This window comes from Ranitomeya variabilis, chromosome 7, assembly GCF_051348905.1.
Source record: "Ranitomeya variabilis isolate aRanVar5 chromosome 7, aRanVar5.hap1, whole genome shotgun sequence".
Classification (NCBI taxonomy): domain Eukaryota; kingdom Metazoa; phylum Chordata; class Amphibia; order Anura; family Dendrobatidae; genus Ranitomeya; species Ranitomeya variabilis.
In genome coordinates this window covers 127,033,532-127,053,059 of record NC_135238.1, presented here as the reverse complement: position 1 = coordinate 127,053,059, position 19,528 = coordinate 127,033,532, and the positions used below count along the sequence as shown (strand labels likewise).

At 46.2% G+C, this 19,528-nt stretch overlaps 1 protein-coding gene across 2 annotated transcripts in view; it reads left to right on the top strand.

Moving 5' to 3' along the window:
* The window catches only part of LOC143786371 (protein unc-93 homolog A-like), a 237,477-nt gene that overhangs the window by 71,900 nt on the left and 146,049 nt on the right, over window positions 1-19,528 (top strand). Inside the window, exon 2 of one of the 2 annotated variants that reach the window (XM_077275708.1) lies at window positions 12,946-13,127. In XM_077275708.1, the coding sequence (XP_077131823.1) occupies window positions 12,946-13,127 (182 nt within the window). Of the gene's footprint in view, window positions 1-12,945; window positions 13,128-16,060; window positions 16,273-19,528 lie in introns of those variants that run through there. The other variant, XM_077275710.1, reaches the window with a different exon arrangement.

The following is a 19,528-nucleotide window of genomic DNA, read 5'->3' as shown; positions in this document are numbered from 1 at the left end:
GCCAGTCTTGACTCCTGGGTTTGCCACCTCTCTCTCTAATTGTGGGCCATAGAAAGCCTATTTATTTTTTGGTTTTTTTAATATTATTTGGTTTCTAAAGTCTCCCTGAAAATAAAAAAAAAAAATACATAAAAAAACAGTGGGAGAGTAATATTGCCATTTCAGCTTGTGTGCCAGTCTTGACTCCTGGGTTTGCCACCTCTCTCTCTAATTGTGGGCCATAGAAAGCCTATTTATTTTTTGGTTTTTTTAATATTATTTGGTTTCTAAAGTCTCCCTGAAAATAAAAAAAAAAATACATAAAAAAACAGTGGGAGAGTAATATTGCCCTTTCAGCTTGTGTGCCAGTCTTGACTCCTGGGTGTGCCACCTCTCTCCCTTTCATTCAGTGGGCCATAGAAAGCCTATTTATTTTTTGGTTTTTTTAATATTATTTGGTTTCTAAAGTCTCCCTGAAAATAAAAAAAAAAAATACATAAAAAAACAGTGGGAGAGTAATATTGCCATTTCAGCTTGTGTGCCAGTCTTGACTCCTGGGTGTGCCACCTCTGTCCCTCTCATTCAGTGGGCCATAGAAAGCCTTGTTTTTTTTTTTTTTTTTAAATATTATTTGGTTTCTAAAGTCTCCCTGAAAATAAAAAAAAAATACATAAAAAAACAGTGGGAGAGTAATATTGCCATTTCAGCTTGTGTGCCAGTCTTGACTCCTGGGTGTGCCACCTCTCTCTCTAATTGTGGGCCATAGAAAGCCTTTTTATTTTTTTCCTTCATTTGTGTTTTAAAATCAACCTCAACACAAAAACACTACATCAATCAGTGGGAGAAAAATATTGGCCTCAGTCAGGGCTTGTGTGCCACTCCTGTGCGTGCCATCTCTCATTCAGTGGGCCATAGAAAGCCTTGTTTTTTTGTTTTTTTTTTAAATATTATTTGGTTTCTAAAGTCTCACAGAGAAAAAAAAAAAAATAAATTAGGTGGGAGATTAATATTGACATTAGTGCTTGAGTGACAGTCCTGCGTGTGTGTCATCTCTGTGATTTGGTGTCACAGAAAACAGAGTGTGTAACATTGTGCCTGATTTTCCTTGTGGTCTCACCAACCTGTTAAGGGATATTGAAATCATACTGAAGTTATAGCTCACCGTGTAAGTTGTTTGACAGCAACAAATAAAGTTAGTTTGGTTACGATTTTTAAACAATGAGGAAGTCTGGTGCAAGAGGTCGTCGTGGGCGTTCATTGTCAGCTGGTAATGATGGTAGTGGTAGTGGAGCATCAGGTGGTCGTGGGGATAAAAATATTCCACCTAAGTCTGGAGCTGTGGAGCCAGTTTCGTCGTCAGGCTACACAAGGCCTCGAACGCTCTCTTTTCTGGGAGTAGGAAAACCGCTTTTAAAGGCTGAGCAGCAACAGCAAGTTTTGGCTTACATTGCAGACTCAGCCTCTAGCTCTTTTGCCTCCTCTTCCGAAACTGGTAAATGTAAAAGCAGCGCGTCGCTTGTGGATGTTCACGGTCAGGGACAAGTCGCTTCCTTGTCCTCCTCAGCAAAAACTACAACAAGAGAGAAGGATGCAGCAGGCGACACAACGGGTCACTCCATGGAGCTCTTTACACATACCGTCCCTGGCTTAGAAAGTGAAACATTTAACAGGCCATGCCCATTACAAGTAGATTCTGACATGGAGTGCACTGATGCACAGCCACAGCCAGAGTACTATGCTGCTCCTTTGACTCAGACCACCACATTGCCCTCTCAGGGTACAGATCCACAATCAGACCCTGATGAGACTATGTTGCCCCGCCACGAACGCTATACCACCGACCGACACAGTGACACAGACGAAGTTGCACACGAGCTCGAAGAGGAGGTAATAGATGACCCAGTTATTGACCCCGATTGGCAGCCATTGGGGGAACAGGGTGCAGGCGGCAGTAGTTCAGAAGCGGAGGTGGAGGAGGGGCCGCAGCAGGCATCAACATCGCAACAGGTTCCATCTGCCGGGCCCGTATCTGGCCCAAAACGCGTGTCAAAGCCAAAACCTGTTGGAGGACAGCGTGGCCATCCGGTTAAAGCTCAGTCTGCAATCCCTGAAAAGGGATCCGAGTCTAGGAAGAGTGCAGTCTGGCATTTTTTTAAACAACATCCAACTGATCAGCGCAAAGTCATCTGTCAAAAATGTTCAACTAGCTTAAGCAGAGGTCAGAATCTGAAAAGTCTAAATACTAGTTGCATGCATAGACACTTAACCACCATGCATTTTCAAGCCTGGACTAACTACCAAACGTCCCTTAAGGTTGTAGCACCCTCGGCCAATGAAGCTAGTCAGCAACGCAACATCCCTTCCGTCACTGTAAGGCCACCATTTTCCGCACCACCGGCAGTATCTGTGCAGGTTTCTTTGCCAGCCAAAAGCAGTCAGGGTCAGGGAATCACCAGTTTAGTAGGAGGAAATATTGCATCTAGGGCACCGGCGGAAACAATACCGTCTCCAACCGTCTCTCAGTCTGCCATGTACACCGGCACACCCGAAAGTTCCACGATCTCCTGCTCTCCAGTCCAGCTCACCCTACATGAGACTCTGGTTAGAAAAAGGAAGTACTTATCCTCGCATCCGCGTACACAGGGTTTTAACGCCCACATAGCTAGACTAATCTCGTTAGAGATGATGCCCTACCGTTTAGTTGAAAGCGAAGCTTTTAAAGCCCTGATGGAGTACGCTGAACCACGATACGAGCTACCTAGTCGACACTTTTTTTCCAGAAAAGCCATCCCAGCCCTGCACCAGCATGTTAAACAGCGCATCGTCCATGCACTTAGGCAATCTGTGAGTACAAAGGTGCACCTGACTACAGATGCATGGACCAGTAGGCATGGCCAGGGACGTTATGTGTCCATCACGGCACACTGGGTGAATGTGGTGGATGCAGGGTCCACAGGCGACATCAATTTAGGGACAGTTGTGCCTAGCCCACGGTCTAGGAAACAGTTGGCTGTAGGCGTTCGCACCCCCTCCTCCTCCTCCTCGTCCTCCTGCAGAAGCTACAGCTCTTCCACAGAACGCAGTCGGCCAACCACTCCATCGGCAGATGACACTGTTGCACACCAGTTGTCCCATTATGGGCCAGCTACTGCCAAGCGTCAGCAGGCTGTATTGGCTATGAAGTGTTTGGGCGACAACAGACACACCGCGGAAGTTCTGTCCGAGTTCTTGCAACAAGAAACGCAGTCGTGGCTGGGCACAGTAGATCTTGAGGCAGGCAAGGTAGTGAGTGATAACGGAAGGAATTTCATGGCTGCCATCTCCCTTTCCCAACTGAAACACATTCCTTGCCTGGCTCACACCTTAAACCTGGTGGTGCAGTGCTTATTGAAAACTTATCCTGGGTTCTCCGACCTGCTCCTCAAAGTGCGTGCACTTTGCTCACATATCCGACGTTCGCCTGTACACGCCAGCCGTATGCAGACCTATCAGCGGTCTTTGAACCTTCCCCAGCATCGCCTAATCATAGACGTTGCAACAAGGTGGAACTCAACACTGCACATGCTTCAGAGACTGTGCGAACAGAGGCGTGCTGTTATTTATTTGTGGGAGGATACACGGGCAGGCAGTAGGATGGCAGACATGGAGTTGTCAGGTGTGCAGTGGTCGAAGATACAAGACATGTGTCAAGTCCTTCAGTGTTTTGAGGAATGCACACGGCTGGTTAGTGCAGACAACGCCGTAATAAGCATGAGCATCCCCCTAATGCGTCTGCTGATGCAAAGTTTGACGCACATAAAGGAGCAGGCGTCTGCACCAGAGGAAGAGGGAAGCCTTGATGACAGTCAGCCATTGTCTGGTCAGGGCAGTGTACAGGACGAGGTAGCGGGCGAAGAGGAGGTGGAGGACGAGGAGGATGATGGGGATGAGTATATTTTTAATGCCGAACCTTTCCCGGGGGCACAGGAAATTGGTTGCGTGTCACGGCCGGGTTCTGGTTTTTTGAGGGACACAAGTGACGTAGATTTGCCTGCAACTGCCCCTCAACCAATCACAACCGGAGATTTGACAACTGGAACTTTGGCCCACATGGCGGATTATGCCTTACGTATCCTAAAAAGGGACACACGCATTACGAAAATGATGAACGATGACGATTACTGGTTGGCCTGCCTCCTTGATCCACGCTATAAAGGCAAATTGCAAAATATTATGCCACATGAGAACTTGGAACTAATATTAGCAACCAAACAATCAACTCTTGTTGACCGTTTGCTTCAGGCATTCCCAGCACACAGCGCACGTGATCGTTCTCACACAAGCTCCAGGGGGCAGCAGACTAGGAGTGTTAGGGGTGCACACATCAGAAGTGGCGTTGGACAGAGGGGTTTTCTGACCAGGTTGTGGAGTGATTTTGCTATGACCGCAGACAGGACAGGTACTGCTGCATCAATTGAAAGTGACAGGAGACAACATTTGTCCAGTATGGTTACTAACTATTTTTCATCCCTTATCGATGTTCTCCCTCAACCGTCATTCCCATTTGATTACTGGGCCTCCAAATTAGACACCTGGCCAGAATTGGCAGAATATGCATTGCAGGAGCTTGCTTGCCCGGCAGCAAGTGTCCTATCAGAAAGAGTATTCAGTGCTGCAGGTTCAATATTAACCGAAAAAAGGACTCGTCTGGCTACCCAAAATGTTGACGATCTAACATTCATTAAAATGAACCACAACTGGATTTCGAAATCTTTTGCCCCACCTTGCCCGGCCGACACCTAGCTTTCCTATGAAAAGCTCTTGCCTGTGAATTACTTTTCTAATGTCTAATTTGCTGCAGCTGATTGTACAGCATACGACATGTTTACACCTCCCTAAATGGCAAAACTCCCCACACGGGGCCGTGGTATCGCGACTTGGCGCAAGCACCCGTGAGACTGCTGTTTGTCTGAAGAGGTGGGTGTGCTCGCTTTTGGTTGACGGCATTGCTACTGGGTCCCTCATAGTACAATGTAGTGTCTCTGGCGGTGGTGGTGCGCACCCAACGTCAGACACACCGTTGTAACATGAGGGGCCCTGGGGCGGTCCCGCCGGCCTCAAGAGAGTTCCCCCCTACCCCAGCTCAAAATGTGCTCTACCACGTCCAAAATTATGTCGCACAGCTCCACCAATCTTTAGTCTATTCGCTGACATCATTCAATGTCTGGCACTGACAATACAAATTTGTAGACATCTATGATGCAACTTAAAGTAGTCTGTGTCTGTGTCCTATATTGGCACCATTAAATAGTTACTGCCAAATTACTATGTCAGAAACTCAGTAGATGAGCCCACCCCTGTACCTAAGTATGCCACCTTTTTTTTTGTTTTGGTTGTTTTGCGAGACATTAACATCTATTTATATTTTGGGAGTACTGGGACAGACACTCCTTGCACTACTCCTCCACTCACCACCAAGCTGCCTGTGTATCCATGTAACCGCTGTAAAGCTGCCATGAGCCTATTGTTTGTTATTTTAGGCCTTTGATAGCCTGTCTGCGGTCCCTACTTTAAATACTCCTCCACTCACCACCACCAAGCTGCCTGCCCGTGTATCCATGTAACCGCTGTGAAACTGCCATGAGCCTATTGTTTGTTATTTTAGGCCTTTGATAGCCTGTGTGCGGTCCCTACTTTAAATACTCCTCCACTCACCACCAAGCTGCCTGCCCGTGTATCCATGTAACCGCTGTGAAACTGCCATGAGCCTATTGTTTGTTATTTTAGGCCTTTGATAGCCTGTGTGCGGTCCCTACTTTAAATACTCCTCCACTCACCACCAAGCTGCCTGCCCGTGTATCCATGTAACCGCTGTGAAACTGCCATGAGCCTATTGTTTGTTATGTTAGGCCTTTGATAGCCTGTCTGCGGTCCCTACTTTAAATACTCCTCCACTGACCAGACCACTGCTGCCCGTGTACCCCTGGAACCAATTATAAAGTGCCTACAGCCAGCCCATTTTCTTATGTTAGGCCTTTGAAGCCTGTCTGCGGTCCCTACTTTAAATACTCCTCCACTCACCACCACCAAGCTGCCTGCCCGTCTATCCATGTAACCGCTGTAAAACTGCAATGAGCCTATTGTTTGTTATTTTAGGCCTTTGATAGCCTGTCTGCGGCCCCTACTTGCAATACTCCTCCACTGACCACAATGCTGCCTGGAGTGCCTGCCTGTGTATCCATGTAACCGATGTAAAACTGCCATGACTGCCTACTGTTTGTTATTTTAGGCCTTTGATAGCCTGTCTGCAGCCCCTACTTGCAATACTCCTCCACTGACCACACCAATGCTGCCCGTGTACCCCTGGAACCTATTTAAAAGTTCATAGAGCCTAGTTATATATTTTATTTACTATTAATAAGGCCATGATGGACTACGCTGTACCACGCTACAAGCTAACCAGTCGACACTTCTTTTGCGAGAAAAGCCATCCCAACCCTCCACCAGCATGTAGAAGACCGCATTGTCCATGCACTCTGGCAATCTGTGAGTACAAAGGTGCACCTGACAACAGACGCATGGACCTGTAGGCATGGCCACGGAAGATTACGTGTCCATTACGGCGCAATGGGTTAATGTGGTGGATGCATGGTCCACAGGGGACAGCCTACTAAGTCTGTCTGCAGTCCCTAATTCAAATTGTGCTCCACTGTCTAAATCGGAACTTCCACCTTCTTGCTTTCGGCCTATAGTATCAGAAATTAAACTGCATTTGGCCTTCAACTTTGGTTAGGGCCTACTAACGGCTTCTGCCCCTCCCTGGTGTTGCCCTCAACTAAATAAAGCTGAGCTTCAACCTTCCGGCTCTCATTATGTGGTTTTAAAAAAAAAAAAGGTGGTTAGGGCCTACTAACGGCTTCTGCCCCTCCCTGGTGTTGTCCTCAACTAAATAAAGCTGAGCTTCAACCTTCCGGCTCTCATTATGTGGTTTTAAAAAAAAAAAAGTGGTTAGGGCCTACTAACGGCTTCTGCCCCTCCCTGGTGTTGTCCTCAACTAAATAAAGCTGAGCTTCAACCTTCCGGCTCTCATTATGTGGTTTTAAAAAAAAAAATGGTGGTTAGGGCCTACTAACGGCTTCTGCCCCTCCCTGGTGTTGTCCTCAACTAAATAAAGCTGAGCTTCAACCTTCCGGCTCTCATTATGTGGTTTTAAAAAAAAAAAAGGTGGTTAGGGCCTACTAACGGCTTCTGCCCCTCCCTGGTGTTGTCCTCAACTAAATAAAGCTGAGCTTCAACCTTCCGGCTCTCATTATGTGGTTTTAAAAAAAAAAAGGTGGTTAGGGCCTACTAACGGCTTCTGCCCCTCCCTGGTGTTGTCCTCAACTAAATAAAGCTGAGCTTCAACCTTCCGGCTCTCATTATGTGGTTTTAAAAAAAAAAAGGTGGTTAGGGCCTACTAACGGCTTCTGCCCCTCCCTGGTGTTGTCCTCAACTAAATAAAGCTGAGCTTCAACCTTCCGGCTCTCATTATGTGGTTTTAAAAAAAAAAAGGTGGTTAGGGCCTACTAACGGCTTCTGCCCCTCCCTGGTGTTGTCCTCAACTAAATAAAGCTGAGCTTCAACCTTCCGGCTCTCATTATGTGGTTTTAAAAAAAAAAATGGTGGTTAGGGCCTACTAACGGCTTCTGCCCCTCCCTGGTGTTGTCCTCAACTAAATAAAGCTGAGCTTCAACCTTCCGGCTCTCATTATGTGGTTTTAAAAAAAAAAAGGTGGTTAGGGCCTACTAACGGCTTCTGCCCCTCCCTGGTGTTGTCCTCAACTAAATAAAGCTGAGCTTCAACCTTCCGGCTCTCATTATGTGGTTTAAAAAAAAAAAATGGTGGTTAGGGCCTACTAACGGCTTCTGCCCCTCCCTGGTGTTGTCCTCAACTAAATAAAGCTGAGCTTCAACCTTCCGGCTCTCATTATGTGGTTTTAAAAAAAAAAAAGGTGGTTAGGGCCTACTAACGGCTTCTGCCCCTCCCTGGTGTTGTCCTCAACTAAATAAAGCTGAGCTTCAACCTTCCGGCTCTCATTATGTGGTTTTAAAAAAAAAAATGGTGGTTAGGGCCTACTAACGGCTTCTGCCCCTCCCTGGTGTTGTCCTCAACTAAATAAAGCTGAGCTTCAACCTTCCGGCTCTCATTATGTGGTTTTAAAAAAAAAAAAGGTGGTTAGGGCCTACTAACGGCTTCTGCCCCTCCCTGGTGTTGTCCTCAACTAAATAAAGCTGAGCTTCAACCTTCCGGCTCTCATTATGTGGTTTTAAAAAAAAAAAAGGTGGTTAGGGCCTACTAACGGCTTCTGCCCCTCCCTGGTGTTGTCCTCAACTAAATAAAGCTGAGCTTCAACCTTCCGGCTCTCATTATGTGGTTTTAAAAAAAAAAAAGGTGGTTAGGGCCTACTAACGGCTTCTGCCCCTCCCTGGTGTTGTCCTCAACTAAATAAAGCTGAGCTTCAACCTTCCGGCTCTCATTATGTGGTTTTAAAAAAAAAAATGGTGGTTAGGGCCTACTAACGGCTTCTGCCCCTCCCTGGTGTTGTCCTCAACTAAATAAAGCTGAGCTTCAACCTTCCGGCTCTCATTATGTGGTTTTAAAAAAAAAAAAGGTGGTTAGGGCCTACTAACGGCTTCTGCCCCTCCCTGGTGTTGTCCTCAACTAAATAAAGCTGAGCTTCAACCTTCCGGCTCTCATTATGTGGTTTTAAAAAAAAAAAGGTGGTTAGGGCCTACTAACGGCTTCTGCCCCTCCCTGGTGTTGTCCTCAACTAAATAAAGCTGAGCTTCAACCTTCCGGCTCTCATTATGTGGTTTTAAAAAAAAAAAAGGTGGTTAGGGCCTACTAACGGCTTCTGCCCCTCCCTGGTGTTGTCCTCAACTAAATAAAGCTGAGCTTCAACCTTCCGGCTCTCATTATGTGGTTTTAAAAAAAAAAAAGGTGGTTAGGGCCTACTAACGGCTTCTGCCCCTCCCTGGTGTTGTCCTCAACTAAATAAAGCTGAGCTTCAACCTTCCGGCTCTCATTATGTGGTTTTAAAAAAAAAAAATGGTGGTTAGGGCCTACTAACGGCTTCTGCCCCTCCCTGGTGTTGTCCTCAACTAAATAAAGCTGAGCTTCAACCTTCCGGCTCTCATTAAGTGGTTTTAAAAAAAAAATGGTGGTTAGGGCCTACTAACGGCTTCTGCCCCTCCCTGGTGTTGCCCTCAACTAAATAAAGCTGAGCTTCAACCTTCTGCTCCAAATTACCATTTTAAAAAATGCAATAGGCTTTTCCGGCCTACTAAAGGTGTCTGCCCCTCCCTGGTGTTGTCCTCAACTGAACAAAGCTGAGCTTCCACATTCTGGCTTTCGCCCTATACTATCAGATATTAAACTGCATTTGGCCTACTAGTGTGGTTAGGCCCTTGAAACAGTGTCTGCTGCTCTTGGGTTTGCTACTCCACTGAACAAAGCAATGCCGCCTGTTTAGTCCTGTTACCAATTTTGAACTGCATGTAGCCTACTTTATTCTTTGGCCCTATATCTGTTTCCTCCTCATCCTGCCCATTGCCCAGCCACTGCTAAATGAGTCTGCTGGTACATTGACCGAGACCACTACATTCCCCTTGTACTCTACACAGCCAGAATCTGTCCCTGCTGAAAGTAAGGTTCCCCTTCCCGCATGTTATACCACCTTACACAGGGACAAAGAGGAAGGTGCAGATGAAAGTGCAGGTTCCTTCATCAGGTGGGGGGGCATACTCGTTGGCGACGTCACTGGCACAGGGCCCCTCAGAGTACGCAAAAGTGTCGCTGCTGGTGGGAGGCGCCCCCGCCATGCAAACACACCGCCGTACTTTGAGGGGCCCTGTGCCAGTGGCAATGCGAACGAGTGGGCCCCCCCCCTGCTTGCTCAGGATCACAGCACTTGCAACTTTTAAATAATTACCTTTCCCTGCAACACCGCCGTGACGTAGTCCGCATTTCCTGGGCCCACGAAAAACTTGAGCCGGCCCTACTCCCCCCACAACTTTTGCCAAATGACCCCCAATTCCCTATGCCCAACTATTATTATAAAGTTAATTAAGATTGACAAGCTTCAGAAACAAGAATGGATGTTTTTGGCATTAAAATGGGCACTGTAGGTGTTTTCCTGGCCTCCACTCACTGCCGACTATGCTTCCCCATTGACTTGCATTGGGTTTCGTGTTTCGGTCGATCCCCGACTTTTAGCGATAATCGGCCGACTGCACTCGACTCGACTCTGGACAAAATCGGGTTTCCCAAAACCCTACTCGATCTTAAAAAAATGAAAGTCGCTCAACCCTAGTCCCGGCTTGTGATTGGTTGCCTTGCGGTCAACCAATCACAAGCCGGGAGGCTGGACACGCGCGCATTTTAAATTGCTGGTTTCGAATTTCCCTCTCAATCTCTGTTCTTTCTCCGTCGGATTATTACCGGCCCCTCTGCTGTAGCGGCGGTCGCTGTGTATACCGGTGGGGGCAGCTCTACCCCGCTGATAATACCGGGTCCTGTCCTTCCAGCTGTCTGCCCCCAAACACGGCCTCCCGTGACGTCCCGGCTTGTGATTGGTTGCGTCGCGGTCAACCAATCACAAGCCGGGAGGCTGGACACGCGCGCATTTTAAAATTTTTAAAATGCGCGCGTGTCCAGCCTCCCGGCTTGTGATTGGTTGACCGCGAGGCAACCAATCACAAGCCGGGACGTCACGGGAGGCTGGACACGCGCTCATTTTAAAATGCGCGCATGTCCAGCCTCCCGGCTTGTGATTGGTTGATCGCGACGCAACCAATCACAAGCCGGGACGTCACGGGAGGCTGGACACGCGCCCATTTTAAAATGCGCGCGTGTCCAGCCTCCCGTGACGTCACGGCTTGTGATTGGTTGCGTCTCCCATGTGACTGCGACGCAACCAATCACAACGCCGGAACGTAATTTTAAAATCCTTAAGGACCTGAAATTACGTCACGGCTTGCTGTGATTGGTTGCGTTGCCCATGTGACTGCGACGCAACCAATCACAACGCCGGAACGTAATTTTAAAATCCTGAAGGACCTGAAATTACGTCACGGCTTGCTGTGATTGGTTGCGTCCCGGCCACATGGTCGGCACGCGACCAATCACAAGCCGGGACTTCAGTAAAGGAAAGAAAAGCGCGAATTTTAAACAAAGAACGCTGCCGCTTCCCTCGGTAAGGTGCAGGCTGCGTCGGAGAGGTGAGTATAGCAATATTTTTTATTTTAATTCTTTCTTTTACACATTTTTACATTAATGTTGTTTCGATACCGATACCCGATACCACAAAAATATCGGATCTCGGGATCGGAATTCGATACAGCAAGCATCGGCCGATACCCGATACTTGCAGTATCGGAATGCTCAACACTAGTCATTGTCCATCTGTAGTATGAAACGACGACCAATCAGTTTGGCTGCATTTGGCTGGATCTGAGCACACAGTGTGGCTCTGAATACCTCAGAATTAATTCGGCTGCTTTTGTCCTGTGTCACGTCATCAATAAACACTAGTGACCCAGTGCCACTGGCAGCCATGCATGCCCAAGCCATCACACTGCCTCCGCCGTGTTTTACAGATGATGTGATATGCTTTGGATCATGAGCTGTACCACGCCTTCGCCATACTTTTCTCTTTCCATCATTCTGGTAGAGGTTGATCTTGGTTTCATCTGTCCAAAAAATGTTCTTCCAGAACTGTGCTGGCTTTTTTAGATGTTTTTTAGCAAAGTCCAGTCTAGCCTTTTTATTCTTGATGCTTATGAGTGGCTTGCACCGTGCAGTGAACCCTCTGTATTTACTTTCATGCAGTCTTCTCTTTATGGTAGATTTGGATATTGATACGCCTACCTCCTGGAGAGTGTTGTTCACTTGGTTGGCTGTTGTGAAGGGGTTTCTCTTCACCATGGAGATTATTCTGCGATCATCCACCACTGTTGTCTTCCATGGGCGCCCAGGTCTTTTTGCATTGATGAGTTCACCAGTGCTTTCTTTCTTTCTCAGGATGTACCAAACTGTATATTTTGCCACTCCTAATATTGTAGCAATTTCTCGGATGGTTTTTTTTTTGTTTTCGCAGCTTAAGGATGGCTTGTTTCACCTGCATGGAGAGCTCCTTTGACCGCATGTTTACTTCACAGCAAAACCTTCCAAATGCAAGCACCACACCTCAAATCAACTCCAGGCCTTTTATTTGCTTAATTGAGAATGACATAACGAAGGGATTACCCACACCTGTCCATGAAATAGCCTTGGAGTCAATTGTCCAATTACTTTTGGTCCCTTTAAAAACAGGGTGGCACATGTTAAGGAGCTGAAACTCCTAAACCCTTCATCCAATTTTAATGTGGATACCCTCAAATGAAAGCTGAAAGTCTGACCTTCAACTGCATCTGAATTGTTTTGTTTAAAATTCATTGTGGTAATGTCTATAACCAAAATAAGAAAAATGTTGTCTCTGTCCAAATATATATGGACCTAACTGTAGATAGCATAGAGAGATAGATAGAAGAAAAGCCGGTAGTTCCGTGTTCTGTAAAATCACTGCAGGAGCCTAGAGGATAGAAGACATGATTCCGTGGCACTCACTTAGACCCCCGCTGCCATGAGGAAGTGAACTTTATTCCTCCCGGTGATATTTGAGTTTCAGTCATGGGTCTGTCACCAGTGTGGGTTCAGTCACCACTCTGTGTTTAGACAGCGGCGGCTGTAATTGTGTCCCCAGCACTGACTGACCGCCAGCCCTAATGCTAAGGTGCTGTCAGTCAATGCCAGGGCCGAGGTTACAGCTGCTGCTCTCTGTACACAGAGCGGTGACTGAACCCACAGCAGCACTGCCCACATGAGAGAAATGAGTTACAATTATAAATAGAGAAGTGATGAATAAATGATAACTGGTCTTGAATATAATAAAATATTTTATCTTTACAGAGCAGTCTGAATCCTGAAAAAGGCCTGGGTGTTGCATCATTAAGCGTTGTCTACGGATGTCTAATATTATCTTCGCTTTTTCTACCTCCAATCATTATTAAGAAAATTGGATGCAAATGGACAATCGTTGCTTCAATGTGCTGCTATATCACTTATTCCATAGGAAACTTTAAACCAAACTGGTACATTTTTATCATTTCTTATTAACATTTTGGTTTGCAAATTTGTTCATGTGTTTTCTTTAAACAGATTTTTGCTACTTAATCTAAGAGCAGCATAATGTAGGGACAGAGACCCTGATTCCAGCTATAGATATCACTTACTGGACTGCTTGCTGTCAATCAATGGTGTGGGTGGGGTTATACACAACTCAGCATTGAACGTATTAGTAGTAGTTTGCATCAATTAAAACAATTTATAATCACACTTGCAGCACCCAGTAAGGTAAGTGATGAATCCTAGAATCAGGATTAGTGATGAGTAGTGTTGAGCGATACCGTCCGATACTTGAAAGTATCGGTATCGGAAAGTATCGGCCGATACCGTCACAGTATCGGAATCCAATCCGATACCGATACCCGATACCAATACAAGTCAATGGGACTCATGTATCGGACGGTATCCCTGATGGTTCCCAGGGTCTGAAGGAGAGGAAACTCTCCTTCAGGCCCTGGGAACCATATAAATGTGTAAAAGAAAGAATTAAAATAAAAAATATCGCTATACTCACCTGTCCGACGCAGCCGGGACTTCAGCGAGGGAACCGGCAGCGTTGTTTGTTTAAAAATCGCGCTATTACTTGGTTACGTGAATTCCCGGCTTGTGATTGGTCAGGTCGGCCATGTTGCCGGGACGCGGACCAATCACAGCAAGCCGTGACGAAATTACGTCACGGCTTGCTGTGATTGGTCCGCGTCCCGGCAATATGGCCGCCCTGACCAATCACAAGCCGGGACGTCACGGGAGGCTGGACACGCGCTCATTTTAAAATGGGCGCGTGTCCAGCCTCCCGTGACGTCACGGCTTGTGATTGGTTGCGCCGCGATCAACCAATCACAAGCCGGGAGGCTGGACGCGCTCATTTTGAAATGGGCGCGTGTCCAGCCTCCCGTGACGTCACGGCTTGTGATTGGTTGCGCCGCGATCAACCAATCACAAGCCGGGAGGCTGGACGCGCTCATTTTGAAATGGGCGCGTGTCCAGCCTCCCGGCTTGTGATTGGTTGACCGCGACGCAACCAATCACAAGCCGTGACGTCACGGGAGGCTGGACACGCGCCCTTTTTAAAATGAGCGCGTTTCCAGCCTCCCGTGACGTCACGGCTTGTGATTGGTTAATGGCGGCCATGTTGCCGGGACGCGGACCAATCACAGCAAGCCGTGACGTATTTTCGTCACGGCTTGCTGTGATTGGTCCGCGGCCCGGCAACATGGCCGCCCTGACCAATCACAAGCCGGGACTTCGCGTAACCATGTAAAAGCGGGAATTTTAAACAAACAACGCTGCCGGTTCCTGCGCTGAGGTCCCGGCTGCGTCGGACAGGTGAGTATAGCGATATTTTTTATTTTAATTCTCTATTTTACACATTTTAACATTAATGTTGTTCCGATACCCGATACCCGATACCACAAGAGTATCGGAATCCCGGTATCGGAATTCCGATACAGCAAGTATCGGCCGATACCCGATACTTGCAGCATCGGAATGCTCAACACTAGTGATGAGCGATTATACTCGTTAATCGAGATTTCCCCAGCATGCTCGGGTGTCCTCCAAGTATTTGTAAGTAATTGGAGATATAGTTTTCATCTCCTCAGCTGAATGATTTGCATCTGTTTGCCAGCCTGAGTACATGTGAAGGTTGCCTGGTTGCTAGGAAATCCCTACATGTAATCAAGCTGGCTAACAGATGTAAATCATTCAGCTGAGGTGATGAAAACTAAATCTCCGAGTGCTTACAAATACTCTGAGGACCCCCAAGCGTGCTCGAGAAATCTCGAGTACCGAGTATACTCGCTCATCACTAATCAGGATCTCTGTCCCTACATTATGTTGTTCTCAGATGGGGTAACAAGAAACTGGTGATAGAAATAAACATTAGCAGAGCTGTCTGCATGAAAAAGAAAAATGATAGTTACGAATAACAACTAATCAGGTAACTGCATTCATTTTATAAAAATCATTCTTAAAAAAAACCTTGAAGGGAAAATCCCCAACAACCCCACTAATTATCATTTGTCTAGGTCCATCTCTCATTTACCTCCACTCATCTACTAGTTTCTCTATCTCTGTCACCATACACACAAGCCACAAGCTTGTCCCATAAAAGTATATAGTCTGCAAATTACTGGGCAGCTAGACTCAGGGAGTTTGGTGACCCATGTAAGGGCCACACAGCCCCTTCAACTGATCCCTGAGAAGAAGGTGGGCATTCGCTGCATTCTTAGGGATGCTAAAGACTATCCAATGGTCAGAGTGATCATTGAGATAGCCAAAGATACGGAGTCCTTTGAGGACAGTGTGGTCAAGAATTTAGGATTTATTGCACCCAATTATCATAGGCTGGGACTTTGTGTTGTTTTGGGACTTGTGATAGAGGGGCAGAGGCCTTGATTTCTCAGATAAGAGACGGGTTGGCTCTAAGGAAATGTCACCACCCAAAAGCCTGATGGATTTCCCTTCTTTGTAATGGTAGGGGATGAGGAGGTAGTATCCCCAGAGGCTGACATTCCTGAGATAAAAAGCTAGACTGCAGTTTGCCAAAATGTACATGAGTCAGCCAAAATCGTTTTGGGAAAATGTCTTGTGGACAGATGAGATCAAGATAAAGCTGCTTGGAAAAGCACATAATTCTAATTTTTACCGAAAAGAGAATGGGACCTACAAAAAAAACACAGTAGTACCTACAGTCAAACATGGTGGATGTTCAAAGATGTTTTGGGGCTGTTTTGCTACCTCTGGCACTGGATACCTTAACTGTGTGCAATTCATCATGAAATCTGAAGATTACCAAAGGATTTTGAGACGCAATGTAGTGTCCAGTGTCAGAAACATGGGTTTGTGTCCTAGGTCATGGGTCTACCAGCAAGGCAATGACCCAAACATACTTCAAGAATCACCCAGAAATGGATGGACACAAAGCACAGGAGAGTCCTGAAGTGCACATCAATGATTCTGGATCTAAATCCCATTGAACACCTGTGGAGAGATCTTAAAATTGCTGTTGGGAGAAGACTCAAATATGAGAGACCTGGAACAGTTTGCAAAAGAAGAGTGGTCCAGAATTCCAGTTGAGAGGTGTAAGAAGGTTGTTGATGTTTATAAGAAGTAATTGATTTTACTTATTTTTTCCAAAGGGTGTGCAACCAAATATTAAGCTGATGGTGCCAACAATTTTGTCCGGTCCATTTTGGGGGTTTTGTGAGAAATGATGTCCAATGTGCCTTTCTTCTCTTTTGTTTTTTTGTTTTGTTCCAATTCACATAAAGGAAATAAACATGTGTATAACAATAAATGTAATTGCAGAAATTTTCTGGACTTTACTAAAGATAGTTTCTCCAACAAACAGGGCCGGCATCTGCCTATGCAGCATCAATAGTAAAAAGATATAATGTTAAAAATAATAATAATAAAAAAAATCGCGCTGTACTCACCTTCCGGCGGCCCTCGCAGCCTTCCCGCTCTTCGCGATGCTGCCGGCAGCTAGCGTTCCCAGTAATGCCTTGCGAAATGAACCGAGACCGCTATGTCATCACAGGTCATTGTCTCTCAAGGCATTACTGGGAATGGGAGCTGCCGCGAGCATCGCTAAGGCCTGGGCTGGATCCGGGGACCGCCAGAAGGTGAGTATATAACTATTTTTTATTTTAATTCCTTTTTTAACAGGGTTATGGTGCCCACACTGCTATATACTATGTGGCTGTGTTGTATGCTATGTGGGCTGTGCTATATACTAGGTGGGCACAGCTGTGCTATATACTATGTGGCTGTGTTATATACTACGTGGGCTGTGTTATATACTACGTGGCTGTGCTATATACTACGTGGCCTATGCTATATACTACGTGGCCTGTGCTATATACTACGTGGGGTGTGTTGTATACTACGTGGGCTGTGTTATATGCTACATGGCTGTGCTATATACTATGTGGCTGTGCTATATACTACGTATCTGTGCTATATACTACGTGGTTGTACTATGTACTATGTGGCTGTGCTATATACTGCGTAGCTGTGCTATATGCTATGTGGGCTGTGTTATATGCTATGTTGGCTGTGTTATATGCTACATGGCTGTGCTATATACTACATGGCTGTGTTATATACTACGTGGCTATTATATACTACGTAGCTGTGCTATATGCTAAGTGGGCTGTGTTATATACTACGTGGCTGTGCTATATACTACATGGCTGTGTTATATATACTATGTGGCTGTGCTATATGCTACACATTTTGCACTTTTACAAATGTTTTACGTTAATGCTTTCTAATGTTTACTTTAAAAAGTTTTCTATTAAAAAATTGTCATATTCAATGTATGCAGTTTTTTATTTGCAGCAAGTTTAGCAAACAATAAAATGCCTACTGGAACTGAAGAAGAGGGAGTAGGTCACAAAAATTGGCATATAAGGGGTTGACTTATATAAAGCCCCTCTGCTGTATGGTATTGTAGAATTTACAATAGCTATCACTCATGTAAGAAGTGAAATCTGGCATTGTACTACACCTATATTTCTCTGCTGTATCTGTGCATCATGAATCGTGGTATGTGTTAAAGGGGGGCCCACTGAGACTCTTTTGTCTGGGGCCCTCAAAAACCTGGAGCCAGCCCTGCAAGCAAATAATAATGTGTAAGCACACCCTGATACAGGTCCAACTGGCAGTTACTAACATCATATCAAGCTTTATTTATGTATTTGTTTACTAGCTGAAGAGCCTGGCGTTGCCTGGGCATAGCAAATATCTGTGGTTAGTTATAGCAGCTCACTTCTCTTATTTTTCCATCACGCCTCTCATTTTCCCCCTCACCTCTTTCATTTTCCCCCTCACATCTCTCATTTTCTCCCTCACACCTCTCATTTCCCCCCTCACTCCTCTTATTTTCCCCCTCACTCCTCTTATTTTCCCCCTCACTCCTCTCATTCCCCCCTCACCCCTCTCATTCCCCCCTAACACTTGTCATTTCAACCTCACATCTTTCATTTTCCGATCACTTCACTATTTTCCCTCACGCCTCTCATTTTGCCCTCACACCTTTTCATTTTCACCTCACACATCTCATTTTCACCTCACACCTCTCATTTTCACCTCACACCTCTCATTTTCCCCTCAGTATATACATGTTTGTCATCTCCCTTATATATACAGGTCCTTCTCAAAAAATTAGCATATAATGTTAAATTTCATTATTTACCATAATGTAATGATTACAATTAAACTTTCATATACTATAGATTCATTATCCACCAACTGAAATTTGTCAGGTCTTTTATTGTTTTAATACTGATGATTTTGGCATACAACTCCTGATAACTAGTGTTGAGCATTCCGATGCTGCAAGTATCGGGTATCGGCCGATACTTGCTGTATCGGAATTCCGATACCGGGATTCCGATACTCTTGTGGTATCGGGTATCGGAACAACATTAATGTTAAAATGTGTAAAATAGAGAATTAAAATAAAAAATATCGCTATACTCACCTGTCCGACGCAGCCGGGACCTCAGCGCAGGAACCGGCAGCGTTGTTTGTTTAAAATTCCCGCTTTTACATGGTTACGCGAAGTCCCGGCTTGTGATTGGTCAGGGCGGCCATGTTGCCGGGCCGCGGACCAATCACAGCAAGCCGTGACGAAAATACGTCACGGCTTGCTGTGATTGGTCCGCGTCCCGGCAACATGGCCGCCATTAACCAATCACAAGCCGTGACGTCACGGGAGGCTGGAAACGCGCTCATTTTAAAAAGGGCGCGTGTCCAGCCTCCCGTGACGTCACGGCTTGTGATTGGTTGCGTCGCGGTCAACCAATCACAAGCCGGGAGGCTGGACACGCGCCCATTTCAAAATGAGCGCGTCCAGCCTCCCGGCTTGTGATTGGTTGATCGCGGCGCAACCAATCACAAGCCGTGACGTCACGGGAGGCTGGACACGCGCCCATTTTAAAATGAGCGCGTGTCCAGCCTCCCGTGACGTCCCGGCTTGTGATTGGTCAGGGCGGCCATATTGCCGGGACGCGGACCAATCACAGCAAGCCGTGACGTAATTTCGTCACGGCTTGCTGTGATTGGTCCGCGTCCCGGCAACATGGCCGACCTGACCAATCACAAGCCAGGAATTCACGTAACCAAGTAATAGCGCGATTTTTAAACAAACAACGCTGCCGGTTCCCTCGCTGAAGTCCCGGCTGCGTCGGACAGGTGAGTATAGCAATATTTTTTATTTTAATTCTTTCTTTTACACATTTATATGGTTCCCAGGGCCTGAAGGAGAGTTTCCTCTCCTTCAGACCCTGGGAACCATCAGGGATACCGTCCGATACTTGAGTCCCATTGACTTGTATTGGTATCGGGTATCGGTATCGGA